This window comes from Mastigoproctus giganteus, chromosome 7 (genome assembly GCF_048544385.1).
Source record: "Mastigoproctus giganteus isolate SK-2022 chromosome 7, ASM4854438v1, whole genome shotgun sequence".
Classification (NCBI taxonomy): domain Eukaryota; kingdom Metazoa; phylum Arthropoda; class Arachnida; order Uropygi; family Thelyphonidae; genus Mastigoproctus; species Mastigoproctus giganteus.
Window position 1 is genome coordinate 81,187,040 of NC_143581.1, and position 19,895 is coordinate 81,206,934.

Consider the following 19,895-nt stretch of genomic DNA (forward strand, 5'->3'; position numbering starts at 1 on the left):
CATAATTTTAAAAGTGTTATAATATTTCTACCTTTGATACTTTTTCTTTGTAGGAAATACTTAGAAATCAGCAAGCCATGAGGGAAGCTCAAGTAACCTTATATAGGAGTTATCGCACAAGGAGACCTACCTGATATTGAAATTACTTATTCTGCAATTATTGCACCATTCAGGCTTTAGCACAGGTAATATGTACTTATGCATTTGGGGAAGGGGTTGTATCATTTCACATTTATATTTCTTGAGTCACTTAGATAATGACAGACTTTTATAATTTTATTATTTATATCAGAAAATGGTTTGTTTAAGTTGATTTATTTCATCATTAATATCTTAACCATTTATGATAATGTTTTTTATTGACAAAATTATTACAGAGAAGATGGACAAGATACACGATTACAAACCATTTTCAGAATTTATTACTTTATCCTTATGGCAGATTATAATATTGTATAATTTTATCTTACATTATCAAGTCAAATTGAAGTACTGTGTGTTAAGTTGAACACTTAATGCATAAAATCATTGGCCAAGCATAGAATATCACAAAATATCACATGCGCAATCTGACAGAGAAATAAATATTGTGACTGCATATACAGATTAAATCAATTATTAACAAGACCAGTGAAATGAATATGGAAAAAATAATCGAGAATTGGTTTAAACAATAAAACTAAAGGAGCATTATTTGGATATTATCTGCATAAGATATTTCTCTAATTTCTGATATAGTTAATATTACAAAATACACAATAAGGAGGTAAAATTTTTGCTATTAGAAATGTTTATGTTTATAGTAATTCTTGACCAATGATATATTTTGCCACAACACATTTCCAATAGCAATAAATGATGAAAATAAAAATGATCCCAGCTCACTAAACATGCAGTTTTTTGGTATTAATGAAAATATAAGTAAATATGGGTCAAAATTCTGCTAAATACAGTTAAGTGTGTTCATGGGCTGATTTGTATGTTATGCTGTAAAACTGGTAGAAATGCATGTGGAAATCCCTGATCTACCCACCTGAGATTGGCTAACTACAGTTTCAGGTGAAAAAGATTTTAGAAATACTTTTGAGCCATTGATGTGAATCAAACTCAGACTTCTCCAGAGTATGCAGTATTTTATCATTACTTTTAGAGAGTGTCGTCACCTTCAAAATATTTTCCTTGTGGCTTTTGGGTTGTGTGTGTATTTGCGTGTGTGCGTGCGTGCACACACAGAAATTTAACAAAGTCTGTTTTTTCTTTAGTAACCCAAAATTTTGCTTATCTCTTTCTATTGGTAGAACTATTAATAATCAGAGGTATTAATAATTGAAACCAGCTTCAATCTGTTGTTGTGGAAGTGGTTAGCTTGAATAAATTTAAGGAAGAATTTGACAAATTATTAAAAGAGAAGAGATGGACAAATGTGAGTGGAAATTTTCTTTCTTTTTTTGCTAATGTTGTAAAGCTTGCTTCCCAACGTCATTTACTAATACGGGCATTCCAGAGTCTTTATACTATGCCCAAAAATATTGCTGAAAATCATTTTCTTTCTTTGTATCTTTTCTTTCTCAGAGCGACATGTTAGCCAGCCATGTCAGTCTCTGGATTTTTTATTTATTTTTTTTCCCTTCATTGGTTCAAAGAGAAGCAAAATAAAGAAATTATGGCATTCCAAACATATTTATTATTTGTTTGACCATAAATTGCCCTATGATATAATCTACATGGGAAGATGCATGCAAAATTCACTTTCTGGCAATAAATTGAACCTTTTTAAATGAGCAGGTGTAGTGGAGCAAATATGTAATGGCAATATTCCTTTGTTATCGGGTATAAATAAATGTAGTTTTCAGAGTAGTCTGACAAATACTTCTAAAGGGAATTCAAGAAAATAATTTTCATCAATGCATCAAATCATGGTTGAGACCTTAGGATGTTTGTACCAGGAAGGATAGTTTGAAAGTGAAAAAAAAACAATTTTTTTATTATTATTTTTTTTTTATTACAGAATTATGTTATGTTATTGCCACACTCCAATAAATTAAGTGTAATGTAAGACCACATTAGCTTAAGCATTGGGATAAAACCATGTTTAGGATAGTAGGTGGAATGGGTAAATGAAAATGATAATGGATAAGGAAACCAGGGGCTCACATCTGGTGAGTATGGGCTTGGCATACCCAGGGTCCTGAGCTGGATATCATCATTCTTCTCTTTCTTGGTGATTCCTTTCTACTTCTCTCTCTCTCTCTCTCTCTCTCTCTCTCTCTCTCTCTCTCTCTGTTAGAGGCGCCTCCATAGCCATGTGGGAACGAGCAGCAGTGTGTAGCACACGCTTCTTGATACCGGGGTTCGAGCCCGTCACCACCAAATATGGAGGATGCGGAAAGGTCAGGGAATGACCACCGCATATCCCGGAGCAATATGGCCTTAGTTGCTAATGCTCCTAAAAACCAAATAACAAACAAACAAACAAACAACAACTCTCTGTCAGGGTAACTCAATTTTTTTTTGGCTAGTGCAGCATAAGCCTCAGGCTTCCTTGCACCATATGGCTAATAATAATAATAAACCTCTGAGAATGTAGTAAGGTAGAAGTACAAGATTAACTGTTAAATATTTATGTGCTTGTAAGGATGTAAAGTCAGAGGAAGGATATTTTGGTAAAGAAAGATAAGATAAGATAAGAAATTGAAGATGCAGAGCAACAGACTTATATTTTATAATAATATTTGGTTCCAAGTAAGTCTTGAACTTGAACACTACTCTCATTTTTCAATTAAATACACACCATTTAATTCATTTTTCAATTAGATACACACCAATAAAAATTAGTTCAGTGATAATTTTATTAATTTACTCATGCAATTTGCATGTCATTTACTCCTTGCAGGGTGAATCACCATTGTTTTATATAACTGGTCTATGATCAGGAAAATGGAGAGCCAGAACACACTCCCCCAACTGGTACAGGGAGGCCAGAAATACCTTGGCAACACCTTGACTTAACATCAAAACAGCTGGTCTGAATTGCTGACTTGCTTCGAAAGAACTTGAAAGATGAAGCAGAGTGAGTGAGACTGCATCACTGAGAGGAAGTTTGAATAGTAAACCAAATGGCAGCATGTGTGCATGCTTTCAGAGTGCTGTCTCTACCCACTGACTTCCTACATAAAATGAAAGTGGCTATCAGGTGTGAGTCCTGTGGGAAAAAAAAAATAAACTGGACATCCCTCTAAAAACTACTTTCTACTCACTCAGGGAGGCCAGGGTCTAGTCTCTCTTGATGGCAAAATAGCATCATTCAGGATGCCCTTCAGTTAAAACACACTATCACTATGAATCATCTATTTGCAATAGCCACCAGAGATCTTACCTTATCCACAGTTTTAAGAATTGCCATGGTATGAGTTCCATCCAAATTAACACTTTCTACAAAGACACCTTACAGCATTGGAAGAGCCTTGTATTATAATACTTACTGGTTCATCATCCTCATTTGTACTCTCAGAGCTCCTTTTATAATAAAAAGATAATGGATCCTACAAATACTCATCATTTCTTCTTCCATAAAGGAATTGGGCAAGAATAAGAACCATTGGAGAAATCCTGACCCACAGTTGGAAAGCCCTACCAGGTAATAAAAAGCTTGGAAGCAAAACCACAAAGATAACTGTTGAAAACAGGTATTGTTGAACTGTTTCCAGACAGAAAGACAGTGTAAAGAATTGGAAATATCAACAGAAATTCATCTGCACCAATCTTTGAATACAGTGTTAGAAGCCAAAGTTTCTACAGCTGTCTGCTTGCTACAAAACAGTACACACAATCCAGTCAAGTAGCAATTCCCCCATCCTTTTCAGCATCTAGAAATCCATCATCTAACATCACTCTAGAGGACTAAACCTGCCAAATCTGATGCTGACATCCAGTGGAGATGCTGGCTTGACATTTTCCCAACTCCAGTCATGCTGCACAAGCTTGGTTTATATGCCTCAGATTGCTGTGTCTTTTGTGTCGCCCGAGAGACCCCTTCAACCCACATATTTGGCCTACCCTGTAAATACAATGATCATCAAATATGCTCACCTGGAAGCATACCTACATGCATACCCAGGAGGACAACTGGTATCTGTTAAGTAGAGTACAGAAAACACACATTATGTGCTATGTCCTCTTTATTTCTGCCCAAGGAATCGTCATTGCTACAAATTCTACCTGACACACATACAAGAACCAGGGAGATTGTTTAGGCTCCACTTTAGCAGAATCCTGCTGTAATTCCACACTCACCACAGATTCAAGGAAACTAGCTAATTTTGCTAGAGAGTGGAATCAGACCAGACAGCTCTTTGCCATCAGTGGATACCATAACTTTTAATATACTATAAAAACAGCAGTGAAATATCACCATATATTTATCCGTAATGTTTAAGTAAGATATATAGATTTATCCATAATGGAAAAACTACAACAGTAGTATAAATGGCATTGATTTAATTGTATCTCATATTGTGACTATTCCTTCACAATGAGTTACCATGTATTGCACTATTTAGAATAAGTAACGCTTCACCAATAGAGAAGACTATTGTTACTTATTCTCGGGGGATACCACCACGCAGACGACACCATTTCAAGGCTAGTTGCCTATCATTGGTGCATGGGTAGGAACCCCAGTGTTTCAGTCATCAGTCTAGTTGTGAAGCATAATTCCACAATATGAGAGATACCAGTTGGTGTACATAGTAGTAATACTAATAAAATAAATGCAACAAGGCGTAATAAGTTCCAGATTGGTAATATAGGCTTTAAATATTGGTAAACTAGGCTTTACATACCAACTAAGAAATATTGTTCAAGGTTTAAGCCTAAATGATGTCAGATGAACTAATGAGATATAATTAATTGAGGATCAGGTGGCCAACAAACTAAATGAGTATTTTCCATCTACATTCACACATGAGGAGTTATTCAGGAAGGGGAATGCCAGAGGTGATATTGGCAGAGAAGAAAAATGCATGGGATACATATAAATTAATGGCTGACATGGAAGCCTATGATAGATATAAGCTGGTCTGTAACCTAGGAGATTAGGCAGGCAAAGGCAGATTATGAGAAATCCTTGGCAAAGGATGCAAAGAAAAACAGAAAGGAGTTCTTTACCTATGTAAAAGAACCTTCATAGGTAAAGAACCTATGTTCTTTACCTATGAAGGAAAGGGATGAATCAGATTGGTCGACTGGATATTGATGGTTCAACATTTGAGGATCCTGCTCAGGTGGCTAACAAACTAAACAAGTATTTGGCATCTACATTCACACATGAGCAGTTATTCAGGAAAGGGAATGCCAGAGGTGAAGTAAACTTTGGCAGTGAGCTAGATGATTTTGTAATAACTGAGAGGAAATTGGAGGAGAAATTGTTGAGGATAAACATAAAAAAGGCACCTGGGGGTGGATTGGATCTATCCAGTTATATTAAAGGAGGCGGCAAAGGAAGTAAGCAAACCCTTAGCCATAATTATGAGAGCTTCCTTGGACTCAGGGGAAGTACCCATGGACTGGAGATGTGCAAATGTGACCCCAATTCACAAAGGAGGATCAAAGGGCGACACAAGTAATTGTAGACCTGTGAGTTTAACTTCTGTTCTAGGAAAATTAATGGAGGCACTGGTTAAAGAAACACTGCAGGATCATCTGGAAAAGACTTCAGTTATAGCTCGGACACAACATGGTTTTGCTAAGGGAAAGTCTTGCATGACCAATTTGATTGGATACTATGATGCAGTCACAAAAGAACTGGATGCAGGGAAAAACTTTGATATTATATATTTGGATCTTAGAAAGGCTTTTGATACTGTTGCACATGGAAGACTGCTGCACAAATTGGAGACGCCTCCATAGCCAGGTGGGAAGGAGCAGCAGTGCGTAGCACACACTTCTTGATTAGACCGGGGTTCGAACCCGTCACCACCAAATACGGAGGATGCGGAAAGGTCAGGAATGACCACCGCATATTCACGGAGCAATATAGCTTTAGTTGCTAATGCTCCTAAAAACCAAACAACAACAACAGCACAAATTGGAGCAGTGTGGCATTGGAGGCAAATTGCTGCTATGGATAAAGGGATGGTTGAGGGGGAGAAGACAGAGAGTGGTAATCATTGGACACTGCTCATCGTGGACTAATGTTATTAGTGGAGTCCCTCAGGGTTCAGTGTTGGGTCCATTATTGTTTTCTGTATTTATAAGTGATATTGATGAGGTATATCAAGCTTAATTTCCAAGATTGTAGTGGATACAAATGTTGGCATGGTTGTTAAGGACACTACTGACGCTATGCTGTTGCAACAGGATCTGGAAAGGTTGAGCAGATGGGCTGAGAGGTGGCAAATGAAGTTTAACGTTGACAAATGTAAAGTACTACATATGGGAAACAGCAACCCCAGAGCAACGTAGGTACTACACTGACAGTGGTAGGGAATGAAAAGGACCTGGGGGGTAATTGTGCAGGAAGATATGAAGTTCTCTGAGCAGTGCAGATGGGCTGCAAGAGTAGCTCATAGTGTCTTGTCAATGACATACAGGAATTTTTCTAGCAGGGATAAGGATGTGATTATTCCCTTGTATAAGGCAATGGTCAGGCCACACCTTGAGTACTGTATACAGGTAGTAGTGGCACGTGATGCAAGAAAGCAAGTGTATGATCTTATGCAGCATCAGCCAAAAAAAAAAAACACCATTCCCTCCAAATGCCTGTCCAGTTCTTCCTTAAATTTATTCAACCTATCAACTTCCACAACGACAGATGGTAGTTTGTTTCAGCAATTAACCACCCGCTGGCTAAAGGCAAATTTCCGCACATCGATTCTGCATCTGTCCTTTCTTAATTTGAATTTATGCCCCCTTAGGTTCGTAATCTGAACAAGTGGAAGGATCCCATCAGAATTCAGCGTGCTCAACCCAATCAAGGCCTTATACACCTCAATCAGATCACTGTGCAGGTGCCTAGTCTCCAGCCACTGCAATTTGCAGAACTTAAGCCTCTCTTGGTAAGAGGATCCCTTCATTCTCCTCACCAATCTTGTTGCCCTTCTCTGTACACGCTCAAGCAAGTCTACATCCTTCCGAAAATGAGGCCTCCAGACCTGTATGCAGTACTCAAGGCATGGCCTGACCATTGCCTTATACAGAAGGGCAATCACCTCCTTTTCCCTGATAGCAAAATTCCTATATATCTTTGACAAAACCCCATGACCTGCCCTGCTAGCTTGTCTACATTGCTCAGAAAACTTCATATCTGACTGCACAATTACTCCCACGTCTTTTTCATTTTCTGCTACCTTAAGTGTAGTACCACACAGTTGGTACATTTCTCTGTGGTTACTTCTACCCATATGCAGTACTTTGCATTTGTCAAGGTTAAACTTCATTTGCCACTTCTTAGCCCATCTGCCCAAATTATCTAGATCCTGTTGCAGTAGCACACTGCCATTACTGTCATTAATAACCCTGCCAACCTTTGTATCATCTGCAAACTTCGACATTAAGCCTGATATACCTTCATCAATATCATTAATAAATATACAAAACAACAGTGGACCCAATACTGAACTCTGTGGGACTCCACTAATAACATTAGTCCACGAAGAGCAGCATCCATTGATTACCCCCCCCCCTCTATCTTCTCCCACTTAACCATCCTTTTATCCATTGTAGCAACTTACCCTTAATGCCATTCTGCTCCAATTTGTACAATAGTCTTCCATGCACAACAGTGTCAAAAGCTTTCCTGAAATTCAAATATATGATATCAAAATTATTTTTTACATCCAGTCCTTTGTAACCACATCATAATATCCTATCAAATTTGTCAGACAAGACTTTCCCTTAACAAACCCAAGCTGTGTCTGAATTATTGCTGCAGTCTTTTCTAGATGATCCTGCAATGCATCTTTAACCAGTGACTCCAATATTTTCCCCGGAACAGAAGTTAAACTAACTGGTCTGTAATTACTCGTGTCACCCTTCAATACCCCTTTGTGAATTGGGGATACATTTGCACATCACCAGTCCATGGGGACCTCCCCTGAGTCCAAGGATGCTCTCATCATTATGGCTAAGGGTTTGCTTAGTTGCTTTGCCGCCTCCTTTAATATAACTGGATAGATCCCATCCACCCCAGGTGTCTTTCTTTTGTTTAATTTCAATAATTTCTCCTCCACTTTGCTCTCAGTTATTACCAAATCATTAAACACCCTGCTACAATTTGATAACCTTCTGTCATTTTCAAACCTTAATAACTCCTCATGTGTGAACGTAGATGCAAAATACTCATTCAGTTTGTTTGCTATCTGAGAAGGATAATCAACAGGCGAACCATCGATGTCAAGTGGACCAATCAGATTTCTACCCTTCCTTTTAGAGTTTATATAAGTAAAGAAATCCTTGCTGTTTTTCTTAGCATCTTTTGCCAAAGATTTCTCGTAATCTGCCTTCGCCTGCCTAACTTCCTTTGTGACCTGATTACAGACTAGCTTATATCTGCCATAGGCTTCTGAGTTGCTTGATAATTTATATGCATCCCATGCATTTTTCTTCTCTGTTACGAGTCTCATTAGTTCATTAGATAACCATTTAGGCCTAAACCTTGAACAATATTTCTTAATAGGTATGAAACTTTTAGTAGCATCCACGATTAATTCCTTGAATGCTTCCCACTTAGAATTTACTGTTGGTAACACCGTCAGTTGATCCCACTGTATAGAATTAAAAAATTTCTGAGACCACTGTACTCACCTTTATGGAAGCAAAAACCCTTTCCTTTACCCCTGATGGTAATTAAATCTTTAAGTAAATCCCACATCAGTACACTGTGATCACTACCACCTAGTGGTTCCTTTATCTGCAAATTCTTAATATACGAATGATCACTGCTGATAACCAGATCAAGAGTATTACCCTCTCTGGTTGCCTCTCGAATATGCTGCTGCATGAAATGAGGTCTGGAGGCCTAATTTCAAGAAGGATGTAGTGCTGCTGGAACGAATACAGAGAAGGGCAACATGATTAGTGAATGGAACAAAGGGTTGCTCTAACGAAGAAAGGCTTAAGTTCTGTAAATTACAGTGCCTGGAGACTAGGCACTGGCGAGGTGATCTGATAGAGGTGTATAAAGCCTTGAATGGTTTGAGCATGCTCAATTCCGATGTAATTCTTCCTCTTGCTCAGAATAATCACCTGAGAGGGCATAAATTCAGATTGAGGAAAGACAGATATAGGATAGATGTGTGGAAATTTGCATTTAGCCAGCTTGTAGTTGGTTGGTGGAACAGACTACCATCCCTTGTTGTGGAAGTTGATAGCCTAAATAAATTTAAGGCTCAGCTGGACACGTATTTCGAACAAACTGAGGGGTGAAATGGAAGTGTTTTTTTATTTTTTTTTTTTTGGCTGATAAGCTTGCTTTCTTGCATCATATGACTCTACTAATGCTAATGCTAATATACTATAATAATAATAGCAGTGAAATATCATGCCCACATAGTGCAGTACATGGTAACTCATTGTGAGTGAATAGTCGCAATATGAGATACAATTAAATCGATGCTATTTATACTACTTTTGTAGTTGTTTTCCATTTACGGAATATATTTATTCCGTAATATCACCCTATGGAAATATCACCATATATTTACGGATAAATATATGGTGATATTTCACTGCTATTTTAATAGTATATTACCAATCTGTAACTTATTATGCCTTGTTGCATTTATTTTATTAATACATAAATTTTAATGTATAAACCCTGTAACACTGTGTCTTTCCTTGTGATTGGCAGTGGTAATAGTAATTGCAAATGATGCAAGAAAGCTAGCTTATATAGCATCAGCCAAAAAAAAAAAAAAAAGTTCACCCTTCCATACTCTCCAAGAATTTGTCTAATCACCCTTGAATTTATTCAACCCATCCATTCACAACAGATGGAAGCCTGTTCCAACAATCCTGCACCCATCCTCCTCAACTTCAATTTATGGCCCTTCTTGTGTGTAATCTCAGGAAGTGGAAGAATACTATTAACATTCAGCTTACTCAATCCATGCAAGGCTGTGAACAACTGAATAAGATCTCATCACAGGTGCCTGGTTTCGAGACACAGCAATTTGCAGAACTGAAGCCTTTCTAGGTAAGAGCACCCTTTTGTTCCCTTCATCAATCTGGTTATCCTTCTCTGCACCCATTCCATCAGATCTATATCCTTCCCAAAATGAGTCTTCCAGACCTGTATACAGTACTCAAGATGCAGCCAACCATGGCGTTATACAAAGGGATAATCATCTCATTATTCCTGCTAGCAAAGTTTCTGTATATGATTGACAAAACCCCATGAGGTGTCCTGGCAGCATGTCTGTATTGCTCAGAGAATTTCATGTCTGACTGCACAATTATCCTCGGGTCTTTTTCATTCTCCACTATCCTGAGTGCAGTACCACACATTTGATAAGTTACTCTGGGGTTACTGCTATCCACCCATATGCAGTACCTTGCATTTATCAATGTTAAACGTCAACTGCCATTTCTCAGCCCATCAACCCAATTTTCCTAGATGTTGTCATAATAGCTCATCCTGATGACAATCATTAACCATCCTGCCAACCTTTGTATCATCTGCAAACTTCGACATTAAGCTTGATCTTCATCAATATCATCAATCATTATTGATAAAGATTGAAAACAACAGTGAACCCAGCACTGAACCCTAGTAACTCCAGAAAGAAAGAAAGAAAGAAAGAAAAAATTGTTAAATGTAATACAACAAGTAGTGCTTTGCTTACTCTTGAATAATCTTTAAAGTATTATAATTTTATATAGGATGTAAATATCTATTATGTTCTGAATATGTGTTCTTCTTGTTTAATGATAGGTGGAACAAGACCAGGGTATTTCTGCCAGGGGCAAAGGTTGATGACGTAGAGCAGATATCATCTTTTAAGGACACAAAGGGTAATATTGTTGTACACATTGGCACTGATGATATTAAGAGTAGGAGACTGGCAGAATTACTTAACAAGTACAGGTCACTGTTGAAAAAAAAAGCCCTGGATTAGGGTTGAATTTGAAAGTGTATTCAATTCTGCCTAGACACGATAGGAAGGAGTATATGATGACAGCCTTGTCAATCAATTCGGCCCTGGAGAAATTGTACAAGGCTCAAGGGGTAGAATTTTTCTCAGCCCGGTCTGTGCTTTTTAACAGGAGAGACTGCTTCTACATGGATGGGATACACTTAAATAGAAAGTGTGCAAGAATATTTGCTGATACTATCGAGGCAGTGTTAGATGGGTCAGAAAACTGCTAGCTTGGGGAGGGATACATGGACTAATAGATTAACAGTAGCTGCTGGCAGATGTGAAAGTGATTCTTGCACTTCTTCTATTGGAATGAGCAGCAGCCTGGAAAAGAAGATGCAGGGGATTTCAGAGACTGTTGGGAATCATTGCGGTACAAGTAAACACATGGGTTTTGTTAGATTAGCTAAGAATAGAGACTGGTGCATGTACACCAATGCTAGAAGTTTGGAAAATAAATTTTATGTATTTGAAGTGTTGGTCAAAACATCAAAGGTTGATATTGTTGGGATATCAGAGATGTGGTGTCACACAGATATAAGGAATGCAGAACTGGAATTTGGGGAGTACAATGTGTACAGGAAGGATAGACAAGATAGGAAAGGAGGAGGAGTTATGCTATGAGTTAAGAAACCCATAAAATCCAAGGAGGTACAGCCAGTCAAAATCGCTGTACAGTGCTGTGTCGAGTCAGTTTGGTGTGACATAAGCACTGGGAAATCAAAATTGAGAGTAGGAGTGTGTTATATGCCTAATGACTCTGATGAGTATAATAAAAAACTGTACAGGAAAATAGAATGGTCCAGTAAATCAGAGAGTCTTATAATGGGGGATTTTAATTTCCCGGATATTGACTGGAATTTGTGGTTTGGTCCCTCACACACTAGCAAGGATTTTGTGGATTTATTGGATGATTGTTTTCTACATCAGAATGTTCGGGAGGTAACTAGAGGGAGTAATACTCTTGATCTGATTATCAGCAACAATTCTTCTTGCATTAAGAATCTGCAGATAAAGGAACCACTAGGTGGCAGTCATCACAGTGTGCTGAAGTGGGATTTTCTCAAAGAGGTAACTACCCTCAAAGGTAAAGGGAAGGGTTTTTGCTTTCATAAAGGCGACTACGGCGGTCTGAGACAGTATTTAAATTCTATACGGTGGGACCAACTGATGATGTTACCAACAGCAAATTCAAAATGGGAAGCATTCAAAGAATCTTGGAAGCTACTAGGCTTTACATACCAACTAAGAAATGTTGTTCAGGGTTTAGACGTAAATGGATATCAGATGAACTAATGAGACATGTGGCAGAGAACAAAAATGCATGGGATACATATAAATTAATGGATGACGTGGAAGCCTGCGATAGATATAAGCTGGTCTGTAACCAAGTCACAAAGGAGGTTAGGCAGGCAAAGGAAGATTATGAGAAATCTTTGCCAAAGAATGCAAAGAAAAACATCAAAGAATTCTCTGCCTATGTAAACTCTAGAAGGAAGGGGATGAATGTGATTTTTCCACTTGGTATCGATGGTTCAACTTTTGATCCTACTCTGGTGGCTAATAAACTAAATGAGTAATTTGCTTCTACATTCACACATGAAGAGTTATTCAGGGAATGCCAGAGGTGAACTAAACTCTGGCAGTGAGCTAGATGATTTTGTAATATCTGAGAGGAAAGTGGAGGAGAAATTGTTGAAGATAAACATAAGAAAGGCACCTGGGGTGGATGGGATCTATCCAGTTATATTAAAGGAGGCAGCAAAGGAAGTAAGCAAACCATTAGCCATAATTATTGGAGCTTCCTTGGACTCAGGGAAGGTACATATGTGCAAATATGACCCCAATTAACAAAGGAGGAACAAAGGAGGAACAATCTCTTGAGTAGTGCAATTAATTGGTTCCACAAAAATGGTGCACTATGCGACATCACGCTAATCGAAGTTAATAATCAGTGCAAAATAGCCTAATTCATTCCAAGACCTACAATATACCAATCAGTATTTTCAAAAATATGATTTTTATGGCAATTTAATGTATAGCAGTATAAAAGCAAAGGATAATTATAAATATTTGCAGCACAGTAATCAAAAGTTTCTTGAAATTAAAAAATTACAATACATAACCCACTTTATTTCTTTGTAAAATTTTTCAAAAGACTGGTTTGCGTAGACTTTTCTTTCTTCCTTTCATCATAAATTCACTTGTATGGATACACATCTTTTTCAATGTTCCTGCGAATTTGCATACTGCATTCGATATCTTGGTCTGCATCCATGATTAGTTGTTTCAAATTTTTAGCTGGCGAAATATTCTTTCAAGTTCTTTTAATGTCAACTTCTTTTCTTGAACATTTTCTTCCTCACAAATTTCCACCCTACCATATGCTCATTGTTCATCAATATTAAGGAGGTCAGAATCATTTAATTGTTCTGAATGTGATTCCAGCAATTTGCAAATATCACTGTTGTCGATTTCATCAAAGCCTGGATCTCTTCTAATATTTGCTATTTCACCAATAACAGCGTTGATATGAGTGAAACTACAGAAATCATTTGTGGAATGTGGCAAAATATGCTTCCAAAGTGCTCTCATATTGCTGGATGTTACCATGACTCATGAATATTGTCTATTGCTTTCCTGATGTTGCAATTTCTCCAAAATTCAACTAAAGAAACTGCACCATCTCCAGTTGTTGCTTCAATTGCTTGCATAAATGTTCTGTGTAAATAATAGGCCTTAAAAGTTGCGATTATGCCTTGATCCATAGGCTGTAAAAGACTGTCCTATTTTGAGGTAAAAAAAAAATAATAACTTTCACATTTTCACACAAATCAGAAAGTGCTGGTGGGTGGCCCGGGGCATTGTCTAAAATTAATAAAATTTTGAATGTAAGATTATTTTATTCACGGTAGGCCTTAACTTTCGGACAAAAATAGCTAGTGAACCGCTCTTCAAATAAAGCTTTCGTGACCCAAGCTTTCTATTAGGGGGCCAAACAACATGTAGGCTTGCTTTATTAAAACCTTTACCAAAAGATCTGGGAGTTTCATTTCTATAGATAACCATGGGTTTTAATTTCAAATCGCCTTCTGCATTGCCTCCCAATAAAAGTTTTATTCTATCTTTGGGAACTTTATAACCTGTTTGAGCCTTTTCTTTTTTGCTAGAAGGTTTTTTTTTTTTTGGCATTTGTTTCCAAAAAAAGGCCTGTTTCATCAACATTAAATATTCGATGATCTGCATCAAACACCGTCATCAACAATTTTGTTTAAAATTTCGGGATATATTGCATGGCTGCATCTTTACACTTTCCGCTTTTCCAGTCAATGCAACATAATGCAGTCCTGTTCTTTTCTTAAAACGTTCAAACCAGCCTTTTTTGGCAGTGAAATTGTCTTCCGTTTCTGCTTCAATCACTTTTTCTTTTGAAGAAGTTGCTTGAACATTGTCTTCAATTATCGCTCTACCCAAGTTTTCTATTGTTTGCGCATTATAGCCTTAGATGCTAATGCGCCAATAAAACCAAACCAAACCAAACCAAACTTCTATTGTTGACTTTTCCTTTAACATTGTAAAAATACTCAAGGCTTTTGTTTTTATGGTCATTGTGCAGATTGGAATTCTTTTTTTGATTGCAGTCTTCTATCCAAATGGCTAAAAGATGCTTCATCTCAATCATTGTAACACTTCTATTTCTTGTGGTTTGTGTGCGTGCTGACGATGAAGCAAGCTTACCTTTTTCCTTATATGCACTGGCTTTACTTGAAGTCGTCCGAACCATTGATTCAGGCATTCCAAGATGTCAAGAAATTTGTATTTTACTATCACCATCTTCAAATCTTTTTATGACTTCAATTTTTTCATCTAACGTTTTCACTTTTCTTTTTTTTTTTTTTTTTTAACCAAAAGCACTATCAGATACACTTTTCCTTTTATCAGTAGTTAATAATAACATAATATATAAAAAATTTAATAGAAATTAATGTAATTAATTAGTATGCACAGTAATTAATGGAGGGAGATACACAGGAGTCTGCACGTTAACACGCAACACAAGAACAACTGAAAACAACTGATCTGCATGCACATAATAAATGCAGTGCGACCGGTGTTGTCCTTCAGAGTGCATAATGTTAGAAAATATTTCAATCGTTGTAATAATAGACGTTTGAAATAATCCATTTCTTTTTATTTTCTTATGGTAGAAAAACAAACTAGCTTCCCACACTGTATCTTGCATTTGTTTTTGTTTATTTCTTCATGGAGAAGGTATGACACGACGCAAAATAATCAGTAACTCCCTTTTGTAAACAGAGCCACATGCTCACTAAGAAAACAAGCGATGTGTTTCTATAATTTTCTCGTTCTCTAATGTTATGTATACTTTAGCAGTGTATTTACATTCATAGCTTAGTACTGACTTTCGTAGCATTACCAGCTTCAGTTTCTTAAGGCCAAGCCAAAATACTGTGCTAATCGAAAATTGGTAGCTAAATATAAACTGCGCTAATTCAACTCATGCTAATCGAACCTGCGTTAATCGAGGGACTCTTGTAATTATAGATCTGTTAGTTTAACTTCTGTTCCAGGGAAATTAATGGAGACACTGTTTAAAGTAGCATTGCAGGATCATCTAGACAAGACTTCAGTTATAGCTTGGACACATCATGGGTTTGTTAAGGGAAAGTCTTGTCTGACCAATTTGTTTGGATACTATGATGTAGTCACAAAGGAACTAGATGCAAAGAATAATTTTGATATCATATATTTCAATCTTAGAAGGGCTTTTAATACTGTTGCACATGGAAGACTCCTGGACAAATTGGAGCAGTGTGACATTGTAGGCAAATTGCTGCTATGGATAAAGGGATGGTTGAGTGGGAGAAGACAGTGAGTGGTGATCAATGAACACTGCTCTTCGGGGACTAATGTTATTAGTGGAGTCTCTCAGGGTTCAGTATTCAGTCCATTGTTGTTTTCTGTATTTATAAGTGATATTGATGATGGTATATCAGGCTTTGTGTTCAGGTTTGCAGACGATACGAAGATTGGCAGTGTTGTTAATGACACACTAATGACAGTATGCTGCTGGAACAGGATCTAGAAAAGTTTAGCAGACGGGCTGAGAGGTGGAAACTGAAGTTTAACATTGACAAATGTAAAGTACTGCATATGGGAAGCAGTAACCGCAGAGTAACATATCAACTGCGTGGTACTACACTGACAGTGGTAGAGAGTGAAAAGGATCTCAGGGTAATTGTGCAGGCAGATATGAAGTTTTTTGAGCACTGCAGACAGTCTGAAAGAGTAGCTCATGGTGCCTTGTCAATGATATACAGGAATTTTTCTAGCAGGGATATGGAGGTGATTATCCCCTTGAATAAGGCAATGGTCAGGCCACACCTTGAGTACTGTATACAGGTACTCATCTGGAGGCCTGATTTTAAGAAGGATGCAGAGATGCTGGAACGAGTACAGAGAAGAGCAACAAGATTAGTGAAAGGAACAAAGGCTCTTACGAAGAAAGTCTTAAGTTTTATAAATTACCGTGTCTGAAGACTAGGTACCTGCAAGGTGATCTGATTGAAGTGTATAAAGCCTTGAATGGTTTGAGCATGCTCAATGCTGATGGGATTCTTCCTCTTGCTAAGAATAATTACTTGAGAGGGCATAAATTCATATTGAGGAAAGACAATTGTAGATAGATGTGCAGAAGTTTGCCTTTAGCCAGTGGGTGGTTGATTGCTGGAACAAAATTCCATCTGCCGTTGTAGATGTTGACAGCTTAAATAGATTCCAGGCTGAGCTGGACAGGTATTTGGAATGAATGAAGGGGTGAAATCGGCGATTTTTTTTTTTTTTTGGCTGATGCTGCATAAGCTTGCTTTCTTGCATCGTATGCCTCTGCTAATGCTAATAAAAAAAAATAATCTGTTTGGGACATCTTCCAAGATAATTTGGACAATCTGTTTGAAGTTGAGCACTCCTCTAAAAGCTCCTTCTTTTCTTCCCAATGCTTTAAGAAATCCATGAGTCTTGAAGTTCTTTTCATATCTTCTTCATCAGTTAGCTTCCCTAAGTCCTTGATTCTCATTTGAACCAGGTCTTGTTAAACGTTTCAGTGTGTTTGTCAGCATCATAGTGCTGTAATTCCAGACTTAATAGTTAGCAAGCTGAAAAGTCCTATCCTATATTTTTTTGAGTGCATCCTTTTTAAATTCTGCAAAATCAGTGACGCACACTCGAGCATAACTTCCTTCATGTAGCGGCTCCTCCATAGCCAGGTGGGCAGGAGCAGCAGTGCATAGCACATGCTTCTTGATTAGACCGGGGTTCAAGCCCGTGACCACCAAATACGGATGTGGAAAGATCAGGGAATGACCACCGCATATCCCCGGAACAATATGGCCTTAGTTGCTAATTCTCCTAAAAAACAAATAACAATAACCTTCATGTAGCTTTAAAACAGTAGGAAATAAACTAATCCCAGGTGATTATAATGTTATCTTTTGCCTACTTCATATTGAATCATTGAATTTTTAAAATTCCCTAAAGCATTCTCTTTTCTCCAAATATTTAGTGAATGTAATCGTATGGCAGAGTCACTTGAAATTAGCTATTGCATTTTGACCCATGGACTCTGAGCTTGATTTTGTATTTGGGGAAAAAAGATAAACATTACCATTTCATCTCCGCCATCCCAAACCTGATTCATCTAATCAGACTTGTCTAGATAATGTAGAGCATTGTCCATGATATGTAATACTATCCATGACAAGTCATTTATGCTAAGGGAATTTATGCTAAGGGAAATTTTTACTGTAAGCAGAAATGATAGCAACACCACCCTTGGAATAGGGCCTTGGTAAGCAGAGCATTCTTGTTTGACTTCCAAATCACAGGAAGTCAGTCTTTCAAAGCTTTCTCATTCTTTCCAATGCTTCTACATTCATTTTACAATACGCATAGTCTGAGTTCCAGTCTTGGTGATATTCATTTCCATTTACATTCCATGAAACTCTATGTCCTTTTTCTGATAGGATCCAAATTATCAGTTAATTCCACTGCTCATCTCAGCTGACCTAATTATTTACTTTAAAATTCTGTTCTTTAGAAAGGTGGTACTTGTGCATATATATCCTCCTTGTTGTAGATTTGGTGACGTGGAATCTCCTCTGGCTTAAAATCCCTCTCTGCACCATTCTGTCAAGTTCATCCCTTGTCTCTATCAATCTCCCAATTCCAATCATTCTTTGTAACTCTTTGGTTTACTTTTTTTGAAACTCATTTTTCTCTAGTCCAACTTTCTTAACAGTGTGGTGATTTTATTGTTCACAACTTCAGCTGGCTTCACTTTTTTTGTCACACATATACCCAGCACTTGTAATGCTGAGATTTTGCAATTACTAATCACCTCAAACAGATTGTTCATTTACCTACCATAATATCAGATAATCCTAACCTCACAGCAAATACTCTCAAACTTTTTCTCACAAACAACCTTTCAAAGTACATGGTACAGGTGAGTGGTAAGCTGAGATCACAACTTGGTGATAGTCTCTTCTCCTCCAGTGGAGCCTTTCTCTCATGGCTATTCTCAGCCTCATGCTGTTTAGCAGTACAAGAATGCAAAATGGGGTCTGTGATATTTCTATTCTTCTTTTCCTTAGTTGGATTACTGTTTTATACTTTTGATATCAATGGTTTTTCAGGTTGGCAGTGAAGTTATTCTTGAATGGATGAAATTCCTTATTCCACACTCCAGTTTAAAACCTAACCCTTTATCTAAACCTCAGTTTTTCAATAAATATGCTAAAACTGCTCAAGAAAAGAATATTGCATATTGCAATTATAAAGCAGTTATTAATCAGCTCAAACTAGATTTTGAATAGACTAAGAATAGAAAACTTGCTTTTTGTCCAGACAGTAGTCAAGCCTTGTGGTTTCCTGCCAAAGTTATTGGACACAGATTTTATGTAATGGCAATATTGCTTTGTTATCGGGTGTACATCAATGTAGTTTTCAGCGTAGTCTGACGAATACTTCTGAAGGGAATTCAATAAAATGATTTTCAGGAGTGCATCAAATCATGGTTGAGACTTTAGTTGCCACCTCAGCTAAAGATAAAGCTGACTTACTAGCATCCTACTTTTCCTCTAAATCTTATATTGATGATCTTGGTAAAGCACTTTCTACCATTCCCAGGTCACTCTACTCAAGCCACCAGTGGTCTTCCATCAAAAGGATTTCAGAAGAATTTTGAACACTCTTGATGGCAAGAAAGTTCCAGGTCTTAATGGTATTTCTCCACTTGTTCTCAAAACCTCTTTTCCTGACCCTACTCCTACTCTGTGTCATCTCTTACTCTTTCTTTCCACTGGTGTTTATCTTTCCGCTTGGAAATTTGTTCATATCCAGCTACTTCCTAAAGAGGGTGACAAATAACTCCCATTTAGTTATCATCCCATTGTACTTATCTCTACTCATTCTAAAGTAATGAGAAATTCATTAACCACTAACTCCTAAACTGTCTTGTGAAGCCTTCCATGTGATTAGTGATCACCAGTATGGATTCCATCAGTGTCGATCTATTGGTGATATATTGTCTTATTTAAAAATTCAATGGAAAAGTTTGACGAAACTCAAGCAGTTGCTCTTGACATTGCAAAGGCTTTTGATCATGCCTAGCATAAAGGTCTTCTAAAGAATCTTCCATCTTATGGATTTTCAACTGTTTTTTGAAACTGGGTATCCAGT

The 19,895-nt window shown here is 37.4% G+C and overlaps 2 protein-coding genes across 2 annotated transcripts in view; both read left to right on the forward strand.

The window, feature by feature from the left end:
- LOC150083027 (DNA-dependent protein kinase catalytic subunit-like) overlaps window positions 1-11,003 on the forward strand; it is a 164,091-nt gene extending 153,088 nt beyond the window's left edge. The window contains exons 9-10 of the mRNA XM_090378360.1: window positions 54-185; window positions 10,931-11,003. Of these exons, the coding sequence (XP_090234486.1) occupies window positions 54-134 (81 nt within the window). The 3' untranslated portion in view covers window positions 135-185; window positions 10,931-11,003. The remainder of the gene's footprint in view (window positions 1-53; window positions 186-10,930) is intronic.
- LOC150083028 (DNA-dependent protein kinase catalytic subunit-like) overlaps window positions 3,339-19,895 on the forward strand; it is a 183,460-nt gene continuing 166,903 nt past the window's right edge. Inside the window, exon 1 of the mRNA XM_090378361.1 lies at window positions 3,339-3,404. Within this exon, the coding sequence (XP_090234487.1) occupies window positions 3,339-3,404 (66 nt within the window). The remainder of the gene's footprint in view (window positions 3,405-19,895) is intronic.